At 42.8% G+C, this 18,047-nt stretch overlaps 1 protein-coding gene across 1 annotated transcript; it reads right to left on the reverse strand.

The window, feature by feature from the left end:
• Positions 1 to 14,477: 14,477 nt before the first annotated feature.
• On the reverse strand, positions 14,478 to 17,487 carry ccdc90b (coiled-coil domain containing 90B). Its single transcript, XM_048237285.1, has 9 exons — positions 17,023 to 17,487; positions 16,824 to 16,943; positions 16,406 to 16,509; positions 16,189 to 16,290; positions 16,023 to 16,064; positions 15,857 to 15,928; positions 15,691 to 15,744; positions 15,044 to 15,158; positions 14,478 to 14,685 (listed from the first exon to the last, which is right to left on the reverse strand). Exons 1-9 carry the CDS (start codon positions 17,129 to 17,131, stop codon positions 14,630 to 14,632), a joined length of 774 nt encoding a protein of 257 aa, XP_048093242.1. The 5' UTR covers positions 17,132 to 17,487; the 3' UTR covers positions 14,478 to 14,629.
• Between the last annotated feature and the right edge of the window lie 560 nt (positions 17,488 to 18,047).

Consider the following 18,047-nt stretch of genomic DNA (forward strand, 5'->3'; position numbering starts at 1 on the left):
GGCCAAGGGAACTTGATCAGGATGCATAGTATCCTGGATCCATGAAATAACTGGCCTTAAAAGTCTGCCTGCCTCAATGCCGTCTATGGGGTATAGTATCAGGGGCTCATAGGGGTGTGTATACTTATGCCCCCTGTATTTTAAGGAAGAGCGTTTATTTATTTACGATACATTATACACACCATCCTACACCAAGGACGGGTACACACACACTTTACACACCATCCTACACCAAGGACGGGTACACACACACTTTACACACCATCCTACACCAAGGACTGGTCTGTCTGTGACACGCGTGCGCTTACACGCTTACACGCTTACACTCACACTACATGCTCAGTACTACAAAAGATAAACCCGTTAGGGCATAGATACCTGTACAAAATGCTAAAGATAATCTACCCGTTAGGGTATAGATACCTGTACAAAATGCTAAAGATAATCTACCCATTAGGGTATAGATACCTGTACAAAATGCTAAAGATAATCTACCCATTAGGGTATAGATACCTGTACAAAATGCTAAAGTTAATCTACCCATTAGGGTATAGATACAGGTACAAAATGTAATAAAGCCCCCCTCCCAGTTTACAAACCGAGCCAAATGGTCCACAGAGGATGCAATCTGCTCTGCCCTCCTCCCAGCCCTCACCCACCTGGACACAAGAGACCAGGGGCTCAGGAGGCGCGGGGGACGTGGGGGACATGTCCCCCGCAGTGCTGAAGAGACGGCACGGGGGACGTGGGGGACATGTCCCCCACAGAGCTGAAGAGACGACACGGGGGACGTGGGGGATACAGTATGTCCCCCGCAGTGCTGAAGAGACGGCCGTCATCCCCCTCACTTTTGATAAGGAAAAAAAGCCTTATAGGTAGCCTACGCTAAATAAATAATAACATATAGGATTTGCGCTAACTATGTAAAACTCCCCATTAACAGCATCACATCACTAACCACAGTGGCTGGGGTCTTTTGCAAAGCACAGCATCTTTATTTGAGGCAAGCTGGTAGGCTATTCGAGGCAGGCTTTTTACATTTATAACCTGCATTTAGACATGCGTTTCGTTTGGAGCGGCATACCGGTAGGCTATCAAAAGCATAACATTTTGGACTGTTTTTGTTATATTGCTAAATGCTGAGACTGATGGGCACTGAAATCTGGGAGATATTTGATGGTTCACTGTTATGTTTCATGCAGTTGAAAAAGTGTTGGGATTGTGACACTGAAGTGAAACAAGTGCCGCTGATTATTGCGAGACAAGGCAGCCATTCAATGAATAGGGGTTGTGCTGTAGCCTAATAGAAACTTTGCGTAGCCAAGTAGCCTAAATTGAGTTATTGTTTAATTATGCATGATTTAGTACTTTTTATTAAATTCGTAGGCTGGAATGCCTTGAGTCGCGCAACAATTGTGTTTAAATGTAGTAGGCTTCAGCCTGGCAATTACCTTGAAAGGGGCGGCAAGAGAGTGAGCTTGAGAACGTGTGTTGGAGACCCATGGTAGGAAAACGACTTTTCTTTGCCAACCGTAGGCTATTAATCCAACCAACAATATAATAAAATATTAAGAAGAGGTGTTATTTCATTGACTTAAATCGAAACAATGTCTTCTAGTGCTGGTGGACTGATGGCAATTGTTGGTATAGGCAATTGTTACCCCGTCTTGTATATGGGAACCTGCCTTTATTTGTCCGGCTATAAATAGAATCAATCCCGGGCATAATTTGAGGATTTATGGTAGCCTATAGTCTCCTGCTCAACATGACATTAGCTGTTATGTTTATTGATAACAAACTCAACTAGCCTACTGATCAACTCGTTTTCACTACTAGCCTAACTATAAAATACAAGTCTATACCCAACGTTTTTGTTCTAAGACATTTATTTCAAACATAATTTCAAGACACAAATTGGATATGTCAGTTACCTTGGTGCATACATCCCAGAGAGCAGGCTACCACAGCCCAGAGTGATGGGCCTATAGCGTTCTTACGCGTTCAGTGTGGGGTATAAACAAGCTGAGAATTTAGCGGTGTCACGTCTGCCTGTCACAGACGTGGGGAGCTCTTTGAAGTTTGGGATAATGTGGTACAGTTACTAGAGTAACAGTATTTTTTTATTTTTTTATTTTATAATGCTTTGTTTAAATGCTGTTGGAACAAATAGTAGTAGGCTAGTCAACTTTCTGTTGCAATTTTTTGTGTGTTCTGGACAGGTAACTTGTTAAGCCAACATGTTCTAACGTTGCATAAATATTAACTGCAAACACAAAGTGGAGAATTGATTTGGTTTATAACAGACAATTTAGGTATAGGTCTAACTAGGCTATTTGATCATGTAGTCTATGTTTGGATCATAGGCATGAGTATTCTACCATTGGCCCAAATAATGTGAAATAAATCTAAAATAAATAAATAAAAGTAGAATTGCACATAGCAAGAAGCTGGTCTGAGGGCAGATCTGGCGTTGTGCTCATCTCACAGTTTTATCAAAAAATATTTTGAAAACAATCAATGGTATTATCTTAATATTCTGGCAAGTTTATGGTCAAAAGTGGGCCAGAGGTGGCGATCCGATATCTTGAAATCTGATCTCACTATGGGTTTGTGTTCACAATGTGGTCCCCCTCACTTTCAAAATATCTCCTGCGCCCCTGCAAAAGACTCATATGCGAGATTGCTGTTCATAGACTTCAGTTCAGCATTCAACACCATAATCCCACAACAACTTATTTGCAAACTAGACCAGCTGGGGCCCAACACCTCACTATGCAACTGGCTGCTGGACTCACAGTATCACACTGAGCACAGGGGCCCCCCATGGCTGTGTGCTCAGTCCCCTGCTCTTCACCCTGTTGACACACGACTGCATACCAACCTAGAGCACCAATCACACGGTGAAGTTTGCGGATGACACAACTCTGGTGGGTCTCATCACCAACAACAGTGAGACCCACTACAGGAAGGAAGTCGACCTTCTGACCACAATGAGACCCACTACAGGAAGGAGGTCGACCTTCTGACCACAATGAGACCCACTACAGGAAGGAGGTCGACCTTCTGACCACAATGAGACCCACTACAGGAAGGAGGTCGACCTTCAGACCACATGATGCAGAGAGAACAACCTCCTGCTGAATGTCAGCAAGACCAAGGAGGTTGTTGTTGTTGACTTCCAGAGAGGTCACATCCAACACCCACCACTGACCATCAATGGTGCTCCTGTTGAGACAGACCAACTTCCTGGGGGTGCACATCAGTGAGGACCTCTCCTGGACCATCAACACTGTAACACTGGCGAAGAAAGCACAGCGGCGCCTCTACTTCCTAAGCAAACTCAAGCGAGCACAAACCCCCTCACCCCTCATGGCCACTCTCTACGGGGGCACCATTGAGAGCATCATCACCAGCTGCATCACTGTGTGGGGTGGGAGCTGCATCACTGTGTGGGGTGGGAGCCCTGCAGCCCTCAGTAGTCCCCACGGCTGGAAAGATCATTGAGGTCCCACTCCCCACCCTGCAAAACATATACAACACCCGCCTCGCCCGAAAAGCGACCATGATTGTGAGAGAAGACAGCCATCCTGCACACAGTCTTTTCATAGAAGCCTCATATTTTGCACTCTGACAACTAAATACATTGATCACCATATCAGAGCACTGGTGACGGTTCTTCCATCGTACATCAGAGACACAGGAGACCTCATCAGTCATCTCTCGCAACTTTCTGCAACAGGCAATGACATATTGTTGGCAACTATGGATGTGGTGTCTTTATACACCAATATTCCACACCAAAGTGGCCTGCGGGGACTCAAACACTTTTTTGGAGAAACGTAGCCATCAGTCGGCTCCTACACAGTTCCTTGTTGACATGGCAGATAGTTTTAAGCAAAGCTTATTTTCTATTTGGAAGTGACTTCTATTTGCAAAACATGGGTGTGGCTATGGGTGGGGCCTTCGCCCCTGATTTTGCTAACCTTTTCCTAGGAATGTTGGAAGAAAGCTACATATGCTCCAACAACCCGTTTGCAAATCATATCCTTTTCTACAAGCGGTACATCGATGACTGTCTCCTAGTATGGCGGGGCTCTGAACAGCTACTCCAGTCTTTTCTACTGTACATGAATTGTCTACATGAAACCATCAAGTTCAGAATGGAATGTGATCCTTTCAAGGTCAGTTTTTTGGACACCTGGGTCATACATGAAAATGATGCCATTCATACATCTCTATATGTCAAACCTACTGACAAAAACAGTCTCTTGCATGCCTCCAGCTTCCATCCCACCTCTTTGAAACAGGGGCTCCCATACAGCCAATTCCTAAGAGTGAGGAGAATCTGCAGTGATGACCAAGACTTCCGGACTGAGACAGACAAGATATACAGTCAATTCCTGGCAAGAGGCTACAGCAAAGACACACTGGATCGGGCCCTTCATAAGGTAAATATGGCCCAGAATGACACCCAAGCCAATGAAAGAAGGAAAAAGGACCATTCTGTGATCTGCTGTACCACCTACACACCTCTAACCAACCAAATAGAAAAGATAATTAAGAAGCATTGGGATGTCCTCAACACAGATCAAGCATGTGCTACCCTGTTTAGAGATCCACCACTCTTTGCACACTCCAGGGCTAGAAATGTATGTGACATCTTGGTGCATGCTGATACGTTTGATCGTTCTAAGACACCATGGGAACGACTGGACGATGCAAAGGGTTTTTTCCCCTGCCGGAATTGCACATCGTGCACCACTACAGGTATAAAGAAAATCAATAAATTCAAATGCTCAAAGTCAGGTAAAGAATATACAATCAACAAATTCATAACTTGCAGCTCTGTGAATGTAATTTACTACTAATTGTATTTACTAACTTGTCCTTGTGGACTACAATACATTGGCAAGACCAACAGGCAACTGAGAATCCGAATCAACGAACACAGGAGTGCCATCCACAGACAGGACATTAGATCATCAGTGGCCAGACACTTCTCCATGGCTGAGCACAAGATGAGTGACTTGGAGGTAGTGGGAATTGAACGTCTATCACCGCAGAAGCCTATCACCCAGCCGCAGAAGCCTATAACCCAGCCGCAGAAGTCTATCACCCAGCCGCAGAAGCCTATCACCGCAGAAGCCGCAGAAGCCGCAGAAGCCTATCACCCAGCCGCAGAAGCCGTGACGTGGAAAGCAAACTTCGACAATGTGAAGCACGCTGGATTTTTTACATGGGCACATTGTCTCCTGGAGGACTCAACGAAGACTTTAACCTGAGTTGTTTTTTATAAACATGGACATTTGAGTGTGACTAATATTAATGTCTCTCCTGCAATGTGCACTTATAAGGTGATGCAGTGAGTGTTGATAATGTTTTGCTTCTGGAATGGATGATTGAAAATGTAGTTAGTCTCTGGTGCATGATAATTGATTGCTAATTGAGTGTTTGGTCAAGTATACTGTGATTGGTCCATTTGAATCCTAATGATGTCATGTCCTTTATATGCTGTGAACTCTGATTGCTGGGAATTTGTACTGAGGATGGGGTCACCCGAAACGTTTGCACTTGCACTTTAGTTTATAGTGCGGCAGGTTAAGTCCATATTCCAGGACAATCGTTCACTTTGTGATACAAGCACCAAAATTGGCATGAATAATCACTAGAACCTACTTTTTGAGGAAAGCACACTTAAAGGAACTTTAAAGGAACTATATGTAAGATTGTGGCCAAAACTGGTACTGCAATCACTTTCAAATTACTGTAGAGTGGGGTATCCCCTCCCCCTCCCCCCTGACTCGAGGTTGCCAACCCGGATGCCGAAACACTACTGACTTTGTGATTAGTAGATAGGTAGAGGGTGGTGCATCAGGCAAAAACAACATGACATGATAAAACACAACATCAACATCAGTTGAGGGCTGCAACTTCACTTTTTAAATGAGAATATCCTGGCCGGACTACTGTTGTCAGTGAAATAAATATTTGAAATTAACATGATTTCTTAATGTCAAGTGACATATCAGGGCCATTTTATGATTAATTGAAATACATTTCTTACATACGGTTCCTTTAATGGCTGGGCGTATTTACATGATCTAGACATCAATTTGTATGTTTTTTAACATGGCAAAATAAATGGTGCAAAGAGAGAAATCTATTTCAAGGCTAGTTTCCAAGATGGCGGCCAGAAATAGTTGGACTGCACTCGAAAATCGTTTATCAAAGCTCACTCTCGAATATCGTTGATCCTCTTTCTCACTCGAATATCATTTATTCTCTCTCTCGAATATCGATCAAGGCCATACTTCTTGTTGGGATCATACTTAAGTTGGGAAGACTGGTGTGAGAAAAGGCAGATGAAGAGTCCACAGTTTCAGTTCAGTTTCTGGGAGCTTGTGATGTCAATGCAATTGGTGATGTTCTCTTTGATCAGGTCTTTCAGAGAAGCACACTTCACTTTGTATTGTCAATCATTTTCTGCACTCATCCCCTTCTTCTTTGCAAACAATAATGTCAACTATGCTGGATGGCTTTCCATACACCTTAGAGACCTGGTCTCTTAACAAACACATCCTCAGTTGGCCAATGAATTTCAGCAAGGGAACTTTGTGGTCCACAAGACCCACAGAGTTTTCCTGATTGGCTTTTGATCAAGCCCATGAACAGGCCAATGCAATTGTCAAAGGTGATGGTGGTGCCATTAGAATAACTGAGAACCCATCAGCCCTAACGTGTGTCTGACAAAACCAAAGTACCACCTAACTGGAAAAGCTTCCTGTGAGACAATGACAACAAGACTGAACGTTTTGGGTTTCTAGCTTACCTAATTGTGACTTGGTGTCCAGACAATGTGGTGATTGTGACCAAAGAAGAAAATGTTCTTTGCATAAACCTGACAGCCTGGAAGGCTTAAGTCCTTGCAACCATGAAGAGGCTACCACTAGAATCTTTCTGCATGCCCTTCATGCAGTTGCGTGTAACCTGCATTGTGTTGAACCTGCGCGATTCAGCCCTGCACACGCCCGGACTCGAACCCGCGAACAGCAGCACCTTGGATTGGGAGTCGAGCATGCTGACAATTGAGCCAATAGCCCAGGCTACTAGCTTGCATGCCAGCAGCACTCTTGAGGCGTCAGGAAGTGAGGTTTACCAACGTTCCACACACACAGCTAAGCTACATGCGCAACAGAAGAAATCTGTGTTGATTGAGGCCTGTGACACGGATATTCTTGCTATTGCACTCAGTGTTTTTGGGACTCAATGGGATGCAGGCTTAAAGGAGCTGTGGATTGAATTTGGTCATGGTAAGTCTGTCAGATGGCATGCTTTTTGTCCATGCCCTCACTGGTTGTGATGTGTTAGCCTTTTGTGGTAGAGGGAAGTGGACTGCCTGGCAATCCTGAGAAGTGTGCCCTGAAGTGTCTAATGTCTTTGAGAAGCTCAGTCAATACCCACCAGTAATGGATGATGTGGATCTTAGCACACTTGAAGTTTGTCATAGCAATGTACAACAAGAACAGCACTGCTGATGGAGTTGATGAAACAAGACTTGACCTGTTTGCACAGAAGCAGAGGTCCTATGATGCCATTCCACCAACAAGGGCATCTCTTGCTAAGCATGTGAAGTGTGCAACCTATCAAGCTGTCTGTATCTGGGGCCAGGCAAGTATATATCAAATGAATATGTCCTGGGTTGGAGGAAAGAAGGTGACTTTGGCAAGTGGTGTGGATGACACTCCCACCAATTGCTGAGAGCTGTCAACAATTGACTAAATGTGTCAAGACTGAATGTCTGGGAAGATGTAAATGCTACAGCATTAGTCTTGAGTGTACTCCTTTGTGTGCCTGCAAATGCAATGATCACATTCATTTGTAATGCAGACATTCTGATATGGCTAGCTACAGAGCAGAGGTGTCACTAGATGTTACTGGGGCCCTGTCTCTTTCCCACACATTCCTGTTAGTCTTTGTTGTTCTATTGAGGTAATACATGGTACACACACACACAAAAAAAAAAAAATATATATATATATAAACAAACACATGCATTTATGCATTTACTTAGTCCCCCTGCCCCCTCTGAAGTTCAGTTTAAACTCGTGATCATTTCCCGATCAAGCCCTGTCTCTCTTTCCTGCTAATTTCTTGTCAATCTGCACTATTATATTGAAATTATATTAAACTGAAAAAAGAACATGCACATGCCCCAGTCGAAGTAACCGAACCAACATATGTTTTATTAACAAAAAAACAATTTAATTATGCTAAAATTAGTACTAAAATGTGCTATTTTTCCCATTAATTGCGTCTATCTTCACAATTCAACACATTCTTTGACATTTTATCGTGGAATTGGAAAGTCTAGACCCTTTTACCTATATTTAAATATCAAGATCATCAAAATGTGATTATTCAATCCCAATCCAAGTCAAAAACCAAGTATAATAGGCGAGTTCGACTTCGACTGAGTCTGACTTGGTCTGGCTTTCTACGTAAACGTGATCTTCAGAGGCTAGCCGGGAGGAGCTACAACAGAGGGCAGCTCATCCCGGACAGGCAGGCTACAGTCTGGCTGGCGTGACTCATGGGGAGACATCAGTGGAGATATCAGCGGAATGTTGTTTTGCAATAAACACAGCAGAACTTTCATTCTTACTCATTAAAATGAGCATGATGACTGACGAAATAAATTATTATGATGTAGTTTAAATAAACGTTTTCAGTAGGCTAGCCTACCATTGTTGCAGAAATCACATATTAGAAGGTATCCCTTCGATTTCTGTTTATTTTCGTATATTCCCACATAAGGGAGCAGCATGAGACTCCCGTCATAATCATTCCTCCCAAATGGCCCCATCACGTCTTTGAACTGACGTCATGAGGGCGTGTTTCAGCTCGTGCAGCTCGTGGAAGGCAACTGCAAGATCTGTCTGCAGGCTAAGACTCCCGCAATATTTTAAGGTCATGTGACATGGTGTCCGCGGTGGTAAGTCCCTCCCGGCTGACAGAAGTCGGACAGAATTTCTAACCAGCAAGCATTGCGTCCATCCCAGTATGCATTGTGTTCAACCCAGCATGCATCACATCAAGTCACATCTGCACAGATCTGCCTGAAGTCGAACACGCCTAACGGCTTTCAATGGTGGCCATCTTGGAAAATGGCGGCCATATTGGATTTTTTGCGTGGCTAATGTGCTTTTTGGATAAAGTGGGTCCCAAAGAATATTTGTGCCAAGTTTGATGCTTGTATCACAAAGTGAACGATGGTTTCACTAATCTGCCGCGCTATCACCTGTATAGTCTGGTGAGCCAATAAATCACGTTTTAATGTGAAACTCGGTTTTTGAAGACATTTTTGAAGAGCGAGCTCCTTCCTTGATTTGTGCCCTCTGACAACACACATCTGTTTGCATTATTGCACTTTTGCACATCTTTCTGCTCTATCATGTACAATTTCTTTGATAGCTGTTACAGTACATTCTTGTGTTTTTGTCTTGTGATATTGTTGTTATTTATCGTTTAGTGTTAAAAATGTCCTTATCTGTTGCGTTGTTTCTTCTTCACCGTGGGATAGAGAGAAACACAGTTTATAATTCCTCTGTATGTCTAGTATATGTGAAGAAATTGACAATAAAGCTGACTTTGACTTTGACTTTAAACATAAAGCTCAAAGCTACTTCAAGGAGCTTTACGTTTTATTACTTTCATATTACTTTATTATTTACGCATAATTAAAATCTGCTTCACCATCAGCATAACTCAAATTCAGAGTCTTGGATCATAAGAAGGTTCAAATAAAAATTCAGACTCTTGGATCATAAGAAGGTTCAAATCATAAATTAGAAGAGATACAAAAAGAGGTAGAAGAGAAATTAAAGTCAGTTGGGCAGTTGGGTCATTTTGCAGGATGTTCACACAAGAGACACACAATCAGTGTGGAAACGAACACTTAAAATATTAACACTATCCAAAGTGTCAAATTAACTCTGAACCGGCGAGAACTCTGGGATAGTGAACTCCGTGAAATAACACTGATGATTTTGCTGTGAATAGTGAATAGATGACACGACACCGCGCTGCCTTCCATGGAACACTGAACTGCATGCAAACTCTAACCAAATGGGGAGCCAACACACACAAGGCACACAGTAGCTGTGGGCTGATGGGGAGGGTAGCCGGCATGATACTATACACACAACTCTGATGACGGCTCCACTCCGATGCACAGCGGTGCCTTTTCATATTCTTGTAGCCAGGCAGCCTCCTCAGCCTCTAATCCGTTTTATTGCATCATAATCATACCCATAACCTTGTACTTCCCTAATATCATGTGTTTAAAACATCTAGCGGCAGGCCAGGGTCACCTCCACTGCCTGGAGCGGCTGCTGGAGATGGGAGACCACAGAGACTCAGAGACAATGCTGGAGACTCCACGGAACTTGACCAAGAGGTAGGCCTGAGTGACCAGTACGCACTGTTGCACCACATTCACAGTTAGTCATTTAACTTTACAGGAACACGCCACCTTCTTTGGATATTAGATTATTGGCTAACTGGCCACTTCCAGTGAATGATTCTAAGCTAGGCTAATGCTGTCAGACTGGGTAATGCTAAGCTAGGCTAATGCTGTCAGACTGGCTACTGCTAAGCAGGCTAATGCTGTCAGACTGGGTAATGCTAAGCTAGGCTAATGCTGTCAGACTGGGTACTGCTAAGTAGGCTAATGCTGTCAGACTGGGTACTTCTAAGCAGGCTAATGCTGTCAGACTGGGTACTGGGTATTGGCAGCCGTGGCCTACTGGTTAGGGCTTCGGGCTTGTAACCGAAGGGTTGCCGGTTTGATCCCCGACCAGTAGGAAAAATGTGGGCAGGGGAAGTGGTTGAGCACTGCTCTCCCATGCCCACATCCACGGCTGAAGTGCCCTTGAGCAAGGCACCTAACCCCTCACTGCTCCCCGAGCGCCGCTGTTGTAGCCGAGAAAAGCTCGAGTCTTAGATGGACGACTGTCCACCGAGAAAACAGAGGGTTCATAAAGCAGACTGCCCCTCAGAGGGTTCATATTGAATTTCCCCTGGGGATCAATAAAGTATCTATCTATCTATCTATCATATAGCAGACTGCCCCTCAGACAGAGGGTTCTTATACAGTTATGTGCAGAATACCGTAATAGCAGTGTGTTTTAAAAATGTAATAAAGCTCAAAATCCTTAGAATAACTGTTAATTCCATAATATCAATGCATTGGGAACACTGCACATTCAATTTCAAATCAAAACATGACCAACATAACATCAAGTTTGTGTTATACCTTTACAGAAAGTGAAGAAGTCTGTTGTTGCCAGCGTCCTCTTCTATGCAGTGGTATGCTGGGGAGGAAGCACAAGGAAGAAGGATGTGGGGCGAATTGACAGGCTGGTAAGGAAAGCTGGCTCTGTAGTGGGAGCTGAACTGGCGCGCATCACTTCAATAGCTGACGAAAGGACCCTGAACAAACTGATCAACATCTTGGACAATGAGTGTCATCCACTCCACAGCACTATTGTAAAGCAGAAGAGCCTGATCAGCTGGTGACTTCGCTCACTGCCTTGCACAACAGACAGACTGAGGAAGTTATTTGTCCCCAGGGCCATTGAACTGTTCAATGCTTCACTTAAGGGAAGACGAGAGATAGACCTTTCTGCATAGTCTGTCTGCCTCTTCAACCCCTCCATGTTTGGATACTGTCTGTCCACTAGCCACTTGTACCACTGTCTTTATGCCTCACTGTTTGCGTGCTACATTAGCATAACCCCTCCCTCCATGCCACAGCCGAACTGTGGCCACACTTATACCTTTTCTTAAAATAGTTAAATATATAGATATATAGACTTTATTTCTGCATTGTTGCACTGTTGGACTTACTCATTTGCACTATCACCATGACACTCATTCACACAGAGCACCTTACCTTACCATGCACAGAGAATCACAGGCTCAGTCCCTGCCTCAGTCATTGCAAGCGCCTCTGATTGATTAATCACCACTATGTGGATACTGTTTTAGAATTGATTTAGATTAAGTGTTAGTTAGTATAATTTGTATTTTTGTATATTTATATTCTTTATCTTCTACTGTCCTTATTGCTTAGTTGTGTTTTTATATTATATACTTCATTTACTTTTTCTGCTGTTAAAGAATGTGTACGTGTTGTCTGTATGCTGCTGAGACCTTGAATTTCCCCTGGGGATCAATAAAGTATCTATCTATCTAAGAAAAAGGAATGTTAGGCTGTTCAAAAAATAGCAGTGCTTGCATTTTTCTTTACAAACTCAAACATTTACTGTATAAACTGAAAAATGTCTCAAGATTTTGCTTTACTTTGAATCACTGCACTGATATCTAGTTGCATTACCATTATTTCTGAGAATTGTCGTCCAACTGCACCTGTGAACAGGTATTCCAGCCCATTACCTACACTCCACAATTCCTCTGCATTTCTGGGTTTTGCCTCAGAAACAGCATTTTTGATGTCACCCCACAAGTTTTCCATAGGATTGAGGTCTGGGGATCGTGCTGGCCACTCCATAACGTCAATCTTGTTAGTCTGGAACCAAGACTAACCAAGATTCAATTTTTTAAAACACTGCTATTATTCTGCACACAACTGTAGCTGCACAAACCATATGTAAGCAGAGTCAGCAGCCTGCTGGTGATCTGGTTATAATAGAAATGTTTGGGGAACTAAGCATCTCATGAACGTTACGTTAGCGCTCACATAAAGATGAAGTTGTTAAAAATGTAAACAAAGTATATGTGAAGAAGACCATTTGGGCAATAGAATGTAACATGTTGACCCATGCAGCACTCCAAGATGGAGTACTGTTTGGAGCGCATCCTGACTGGACCCTGGCTGTACTGGTCTTAGCCACAGACACAGCTCATTCAGTGGTCATCGCATCCTGACTGGACCCTGGCTGTACTGGTCTTCGCCACAGACACAGCTCATTCAGTGGTCATCGTGATCCTGACTGGACCCTGGCTGTACTGGTCTTAGCCACAGACACAGCTCATTCAGTGGTCATCGCATCCTGACTGGACCCTGGCTGTACTGGTCTTCGCCACAGACACAGCTCATTCAGTGGTCATCGCATCCTGACTGGACCCTGGCTGTACTGGTCTTAGCCACAGACACAGCTCATTCAGTGGTCATCGCATCCTGACTGGACCCTGGCTGTACTGGTCTTCACCACAGACACAGCTCATTCAGTGGTCATCGCATCCTGACTGGACCCTGGCTGTACTGGTGTCTGTGGCTCATTCAGTGGTGCCTCGGTCAGAAAGAACACAAAACGCATGGCCTTTGGAGACTTTAATTAAGAACACAAAACGCATGGCCTTTGGAGACTTTAATTAAAAAAATGGGGTCAGGCTTGTAAAAGATATGATTAAAAACAGCATTATTTACACAACCATATACCTGAACTACAAAATAAAATGTGAACATAAACAAAGCACTTCCGTCGTAATGCGTTATAACTAGGGATGCACGATATATCGGCGGCCGATATATTATTAGCCGATGAAAAAATGAAAATATTATTATCGGTCCGATAACAGAATTCTGGCCGATAATTTGCGCCGATATTTTTTAAAGTCCTAATTTAGGCCTACGTAAGGTCCGTCTGGCTACACTGAGCTACCAGTACTTGGGCTTGGTTGGCTATACTTATTCCTCAATTTAATGTCAGCGGTGTGAATGTATTTCATCAATCTAACAAAATCTGTGGATATGCGTTCATTTGGGAATCTGTGCATCTCAAAATCCTCTCGTGAATGATCCGCCATTTAACCTTACCAGAGCGGAGCTCAGCCCTATCTAGAGCCGTCTTGTGCTGATGTGTTTGCACTTTACCGCGCTGGTCGGGGAAACAAATAAACAAACTCGTTAGTGGGACGAGTACAGTAGGCCTAGTTCTAAGTTGTGTTTTAGTATTATATTTGCATTACTTTAGCTTGGGTTTTGTATTATTACCTAGAAATATGCTAACCATTCGTGCTTAAGTTCCAGACAGGTCATCATAATATGTTATTAAAACCTTCTGGGCTAACGCCTTTCATTTCTGCTGCAACAGGTTGTGCACAACAGAGTAGACGGACATAAGATACAGTCTGAGGAGTTGCAGCTTTATTCAGTTACCCGCAGTTGAAACTAAACCTAAGTTTCCCTCACAAACTCTTGATTTGGTCGCTATACTGTAGCTTATTCCAAGCTGAGCCGTTTATGAGCGTTTAGTCCTAAATGAAAACGATTCAAACCCTCTAGCCACTCACTCGCAATTCACTGACGTCAGGTTCACTTAAAGGAGCCACACATACTGTAGGGCTAGGCTACTGTTATGTTGTTGACTGCCGTTCTATTGAGGACTATGAGTTCTGTCCATCATTTGATGGTAGGTAAAATTACTGCAATAAAATTATGCTTATTAAATGCTTTCCCCAAATCACTTTTCATTTTTTTTTCAAGAGAAATATTATCGGTTATCGTATCGGTCACAACAAACCAATAAATATCGGTTATCGTTATCGGCCCTAAAATTCCATATCGGTGCATCTCTAGTTATAACGTGACATCTTCCTTCCAGAGTTACTTCCAGAGACGATAGAAGCCCAGTGTGATGGCCAGGCAGGAGAAAAGACACGCTGGAAGACAAAAACATATTCATTTAGCAGACACGTTTATCCATTTTATAGGCCATTTACACATTTTCATTTAACAGACACGTTTATCCATTTTATAGGCCATTTACACATATTCATTTAGCAGACACGGAGCATCTTACATGAGGAGTAACAGTCAAGCTGCAGTGCAGAAGGAATTCATTTTTAATCAATCGACACTATTACCAGAGGATGAGAAAGCAGACGTTTTAAATACTAGTCAAAGTGTAAAGGAACTTTGTGGTGGATAGAAGCTGGAAGAATCTAAAAGCTCTGGAGCAGAGAGAGTCCTAATCACTGACATCATTATACTACCTTCCATATCGTCCCCATCTCTTACCTGCAAGGTAGCGAATCGTGTCCAACTTGAGCGACTCCAGCAGCGTCTTCAGAGACGCCACTTCAATGTCAATTTTCTTGGTGGTTTCCATGGTGCTGCGGTCAATATCGGAGTTCTGGGCAGTTTTTAGAGTAAAGTGTGTTTCAGATGTAAGACCGTTAACAAACTCTGTTAGTGAATTACTGAAATGACAAGACACTTTAAGCTCATGATAAAGTTAAAGTAACATAACTGAATGACAGACACTTTAAGCTCATGATGAAGTTAAAGTAACATGATCATGATGAAGTTAAAGTAACATGACTGAATGAACTCCACTTCATCACACAACTGAACAGTCCCAGTGAGGACCAAGACCGCCACATCTCCTCCAGTGAGGATCAAGACCCCCACATCTCCTCTAGTGAAGATCAAGACACCCACATCTCCTCCAGAGCAAAGTACAGCAGGAGAAAACATCCTGTGTAACCCAATGATCAATACTACAGAAGAACAACAGGAGAAAGCATCCTGTGTAACCCAATGATCAATACTACAGAAGAGCCCAATGATCAATACTACAGAAGACTGGCTTCTGGCAATAGGTTTCATTTCTTCTCCGTGAAGCAACTCTGGATGGCAAAGCTGAGTGCCCGATGAGATCTTACCTTCTTCTGAAACTCAGCTCCGACTTCCATGAGCTTCCTCTCCTGGTCTGTAAACTGAAACAGACAAATGACACCTTGTCAAGCAGCAACTAACATCTATTAAATACAAAACTACAACAAACAAACCATGCTTCACTTCTATTAGCTCATTACATTTGATGCATACCATGTCTGACACTCGGCTTCGCTCCAAGTTGATATCCAGTTTGGAGTCGGCTCGGATCTTCTGGCTTTCCTCCTGAAGCACCACAGAACATCCCACATGTGGCATTCACACATCAGAACTTATTTGTGTGTGAATACACTACAATAAAATTCATGATTATACTCACCATTAGTCTAGTCTTGATTTGTTCAAGTTCTGTTTTCATTTTCTAAATAAATAAAGTATTGAACTTAAATAAGACGAATTCACTGTTAGGTACCGTACTAGATATAATTATCCCTCTTTAACAGACATAAAAGTTTAACAAGTAAACATTGATTATGCTTCAGTACCGCGTTTTCAGAGCGCAGGTTAGAAAATTCACTCTTCTCCAATATCACCATGTCTTTCCTTATGGAGTCCAGGTGAGCCATGATCTGCTGCAGGGCAATTTCCTGGCGGGGCAGAAGTGTGCACATTTAAAGCTTCATGAGGATTTTGAATTGGTGTGTGTGTGTGCGTGTGTGTGTGTGTGTGTGTGTGTGTGTGTGTGTGTGTGATACATCGTACCTGATGCGCTGTGGTGACCATATCTCTGTAAACAATGTCCATGTTGGCTGTGGTCAAAGTCACCAGAGTTCCCACGACGACTTCTGCTTGATCCTTTGCAAACCCTGAATATCAGTGACCATGACACAACAGATAAATAAATAAGGCAACTTACAGTCGGATGCAGGTAGGCTATGAAATGTATATGTGCATAGATGCTCAGGGTATCAAACCCATAACTTTGCTGAGCTTTTTGTGTTCTGTCAGATTAGCAACAGAAGCAAGTAAACTGCCAACTTGACAATACTACACTACATCACTCAGCAGGACCACTCAACACTCATAATGACCTCTTCGTTTATAACTTGGCTAGTATTTTTAAATGACAAATTACTGCAATACTGTTAGACTAATTACGGCAATACTGTAGACTAATTACCTTTACTTTCAAGTTCCTTCACCAGTGCATGAGTATCGAAGGTTAATTTTCTCTGTTCCAAAGGTGTCAACTCAACTTTCCTTACATCGTATGAATTTCCAGTCGTGGTTGTGTGAAAGCCTAGGGAACGGATGAGGGCATGCGTGAACTCAAAAAAGATTTAAAAATTCACTCAAACTCACTGTTTATACTTACGTACCTTTCCCGGATGGAAGCCACCGAGCGTGTATGCCGCTAGGAAGATGTCGCTGAGGGCATTTACCACATGAGCGAAACAAAGTTGCTAAACGTCTGCTAAGGGTAGCCATAAGTAACCTCAAGACAGAGCAAAATTGAATTCAGCCGAATTCAGGTCAGTTTTTCTACCAACGTCCTAGTCCCCTATATGTTTAAGTCATCTGACAGTAACGTAAAGCACTTTTAACAAAAAGAAAGTGTAACGTTAACTTCTAAACAGTACAGCTTCTATCTGTGCTTAATTAGCTAGATTGCAGTAGTTCCTAGCAAGGAAAACGGGTAATGGCAGGGCGTTCAATCACTCAGTGAGGTTAAAGTGACTTAAATGAGTTTAGAAAGGTATTTTACATAACATCACAACTTTTCACAAACATGACCTATACGTTGCTTAACCCGGAGTTATTTAACAGGATGACAGCAGCTTAACCAAAGATTGTTAAGGCGGAGCAAGATACCAGAGCCCGTCTACGGAAAGCCTTGCCACTCCCATTGTACCGAATTTTGGATGCAGTTCCACTAGAGTTCCACTGGGGGCGATCGCCATGAGTGCAGAATGAATGGGAGTCAATGGAGCTAGACGGCTAAATTTGTCTCTTTCACCTGATTGTCGTTGACCAATCTCAGATTTGATTGTAGTTTGTATAACTTCAACAAGGGTTATAGGTCAAAAGTTAAATGAACGAGTACTTATGTCCTTTTGATTTCTTACAGGTTGGGTCGTTGTTGCACATAACGCGCTAGCATTGTGCTAATGAATGACGTCATTGACACATTTTAAAGGCTTTTTAGAACAATTAAGTGACTTTAAAAATATAATACTCAACCAAGTGTATTTCCTTTGCTTCCCCTTTCGAATACAATACTCAAATTACTTGAAAAAAAATTATATTCCGAGAAAAGTGGATTTTGAGGGGTACAGCTCCATAGACCTCCATGCATTCTGCACTCGTGGACGAGCGCCCTCATGTGGAACTACAGAAGGAACTG

The sequence above is a fragment of the Alosa alosa genome, chromosome 2 (genome assembly GCF_017589495.1).
Source record: "Alosa alosa isolate M-15738 ecotype Scorff River chromosome 2, AALO_Geno_1.1, whole genome shotgun sequence".
NCBI lineage: Eukaryota > Metazoa > Chordata > Actinopteri > Clupeiformes > Clupeidae > Alosa > Alosa alosa.

Coding starts and splice junctions, on each gene's coding strand:
- ccdc90b (XM_048237285.1), bottom strand. CDS start 17,131: ATGGCTACCCTTAGCAGACGTTTAGCAACTTTGTTTCGCTCATGTGGT. Junction 15,745..15,856: donor GAAGCCGAGTGTCAGACATG/GTATGCATCAAA, acceptor TGTCTGTTTCAG/TTTACAGACCAGGAGAGGAA. Junction 15,159..15,690: donor GAGCTGAGTTTCAGAAGAAG/GTAAGATCTCAT, acceptor AAAACTGCCCAG/AACTCCGATATTGACCGCAG.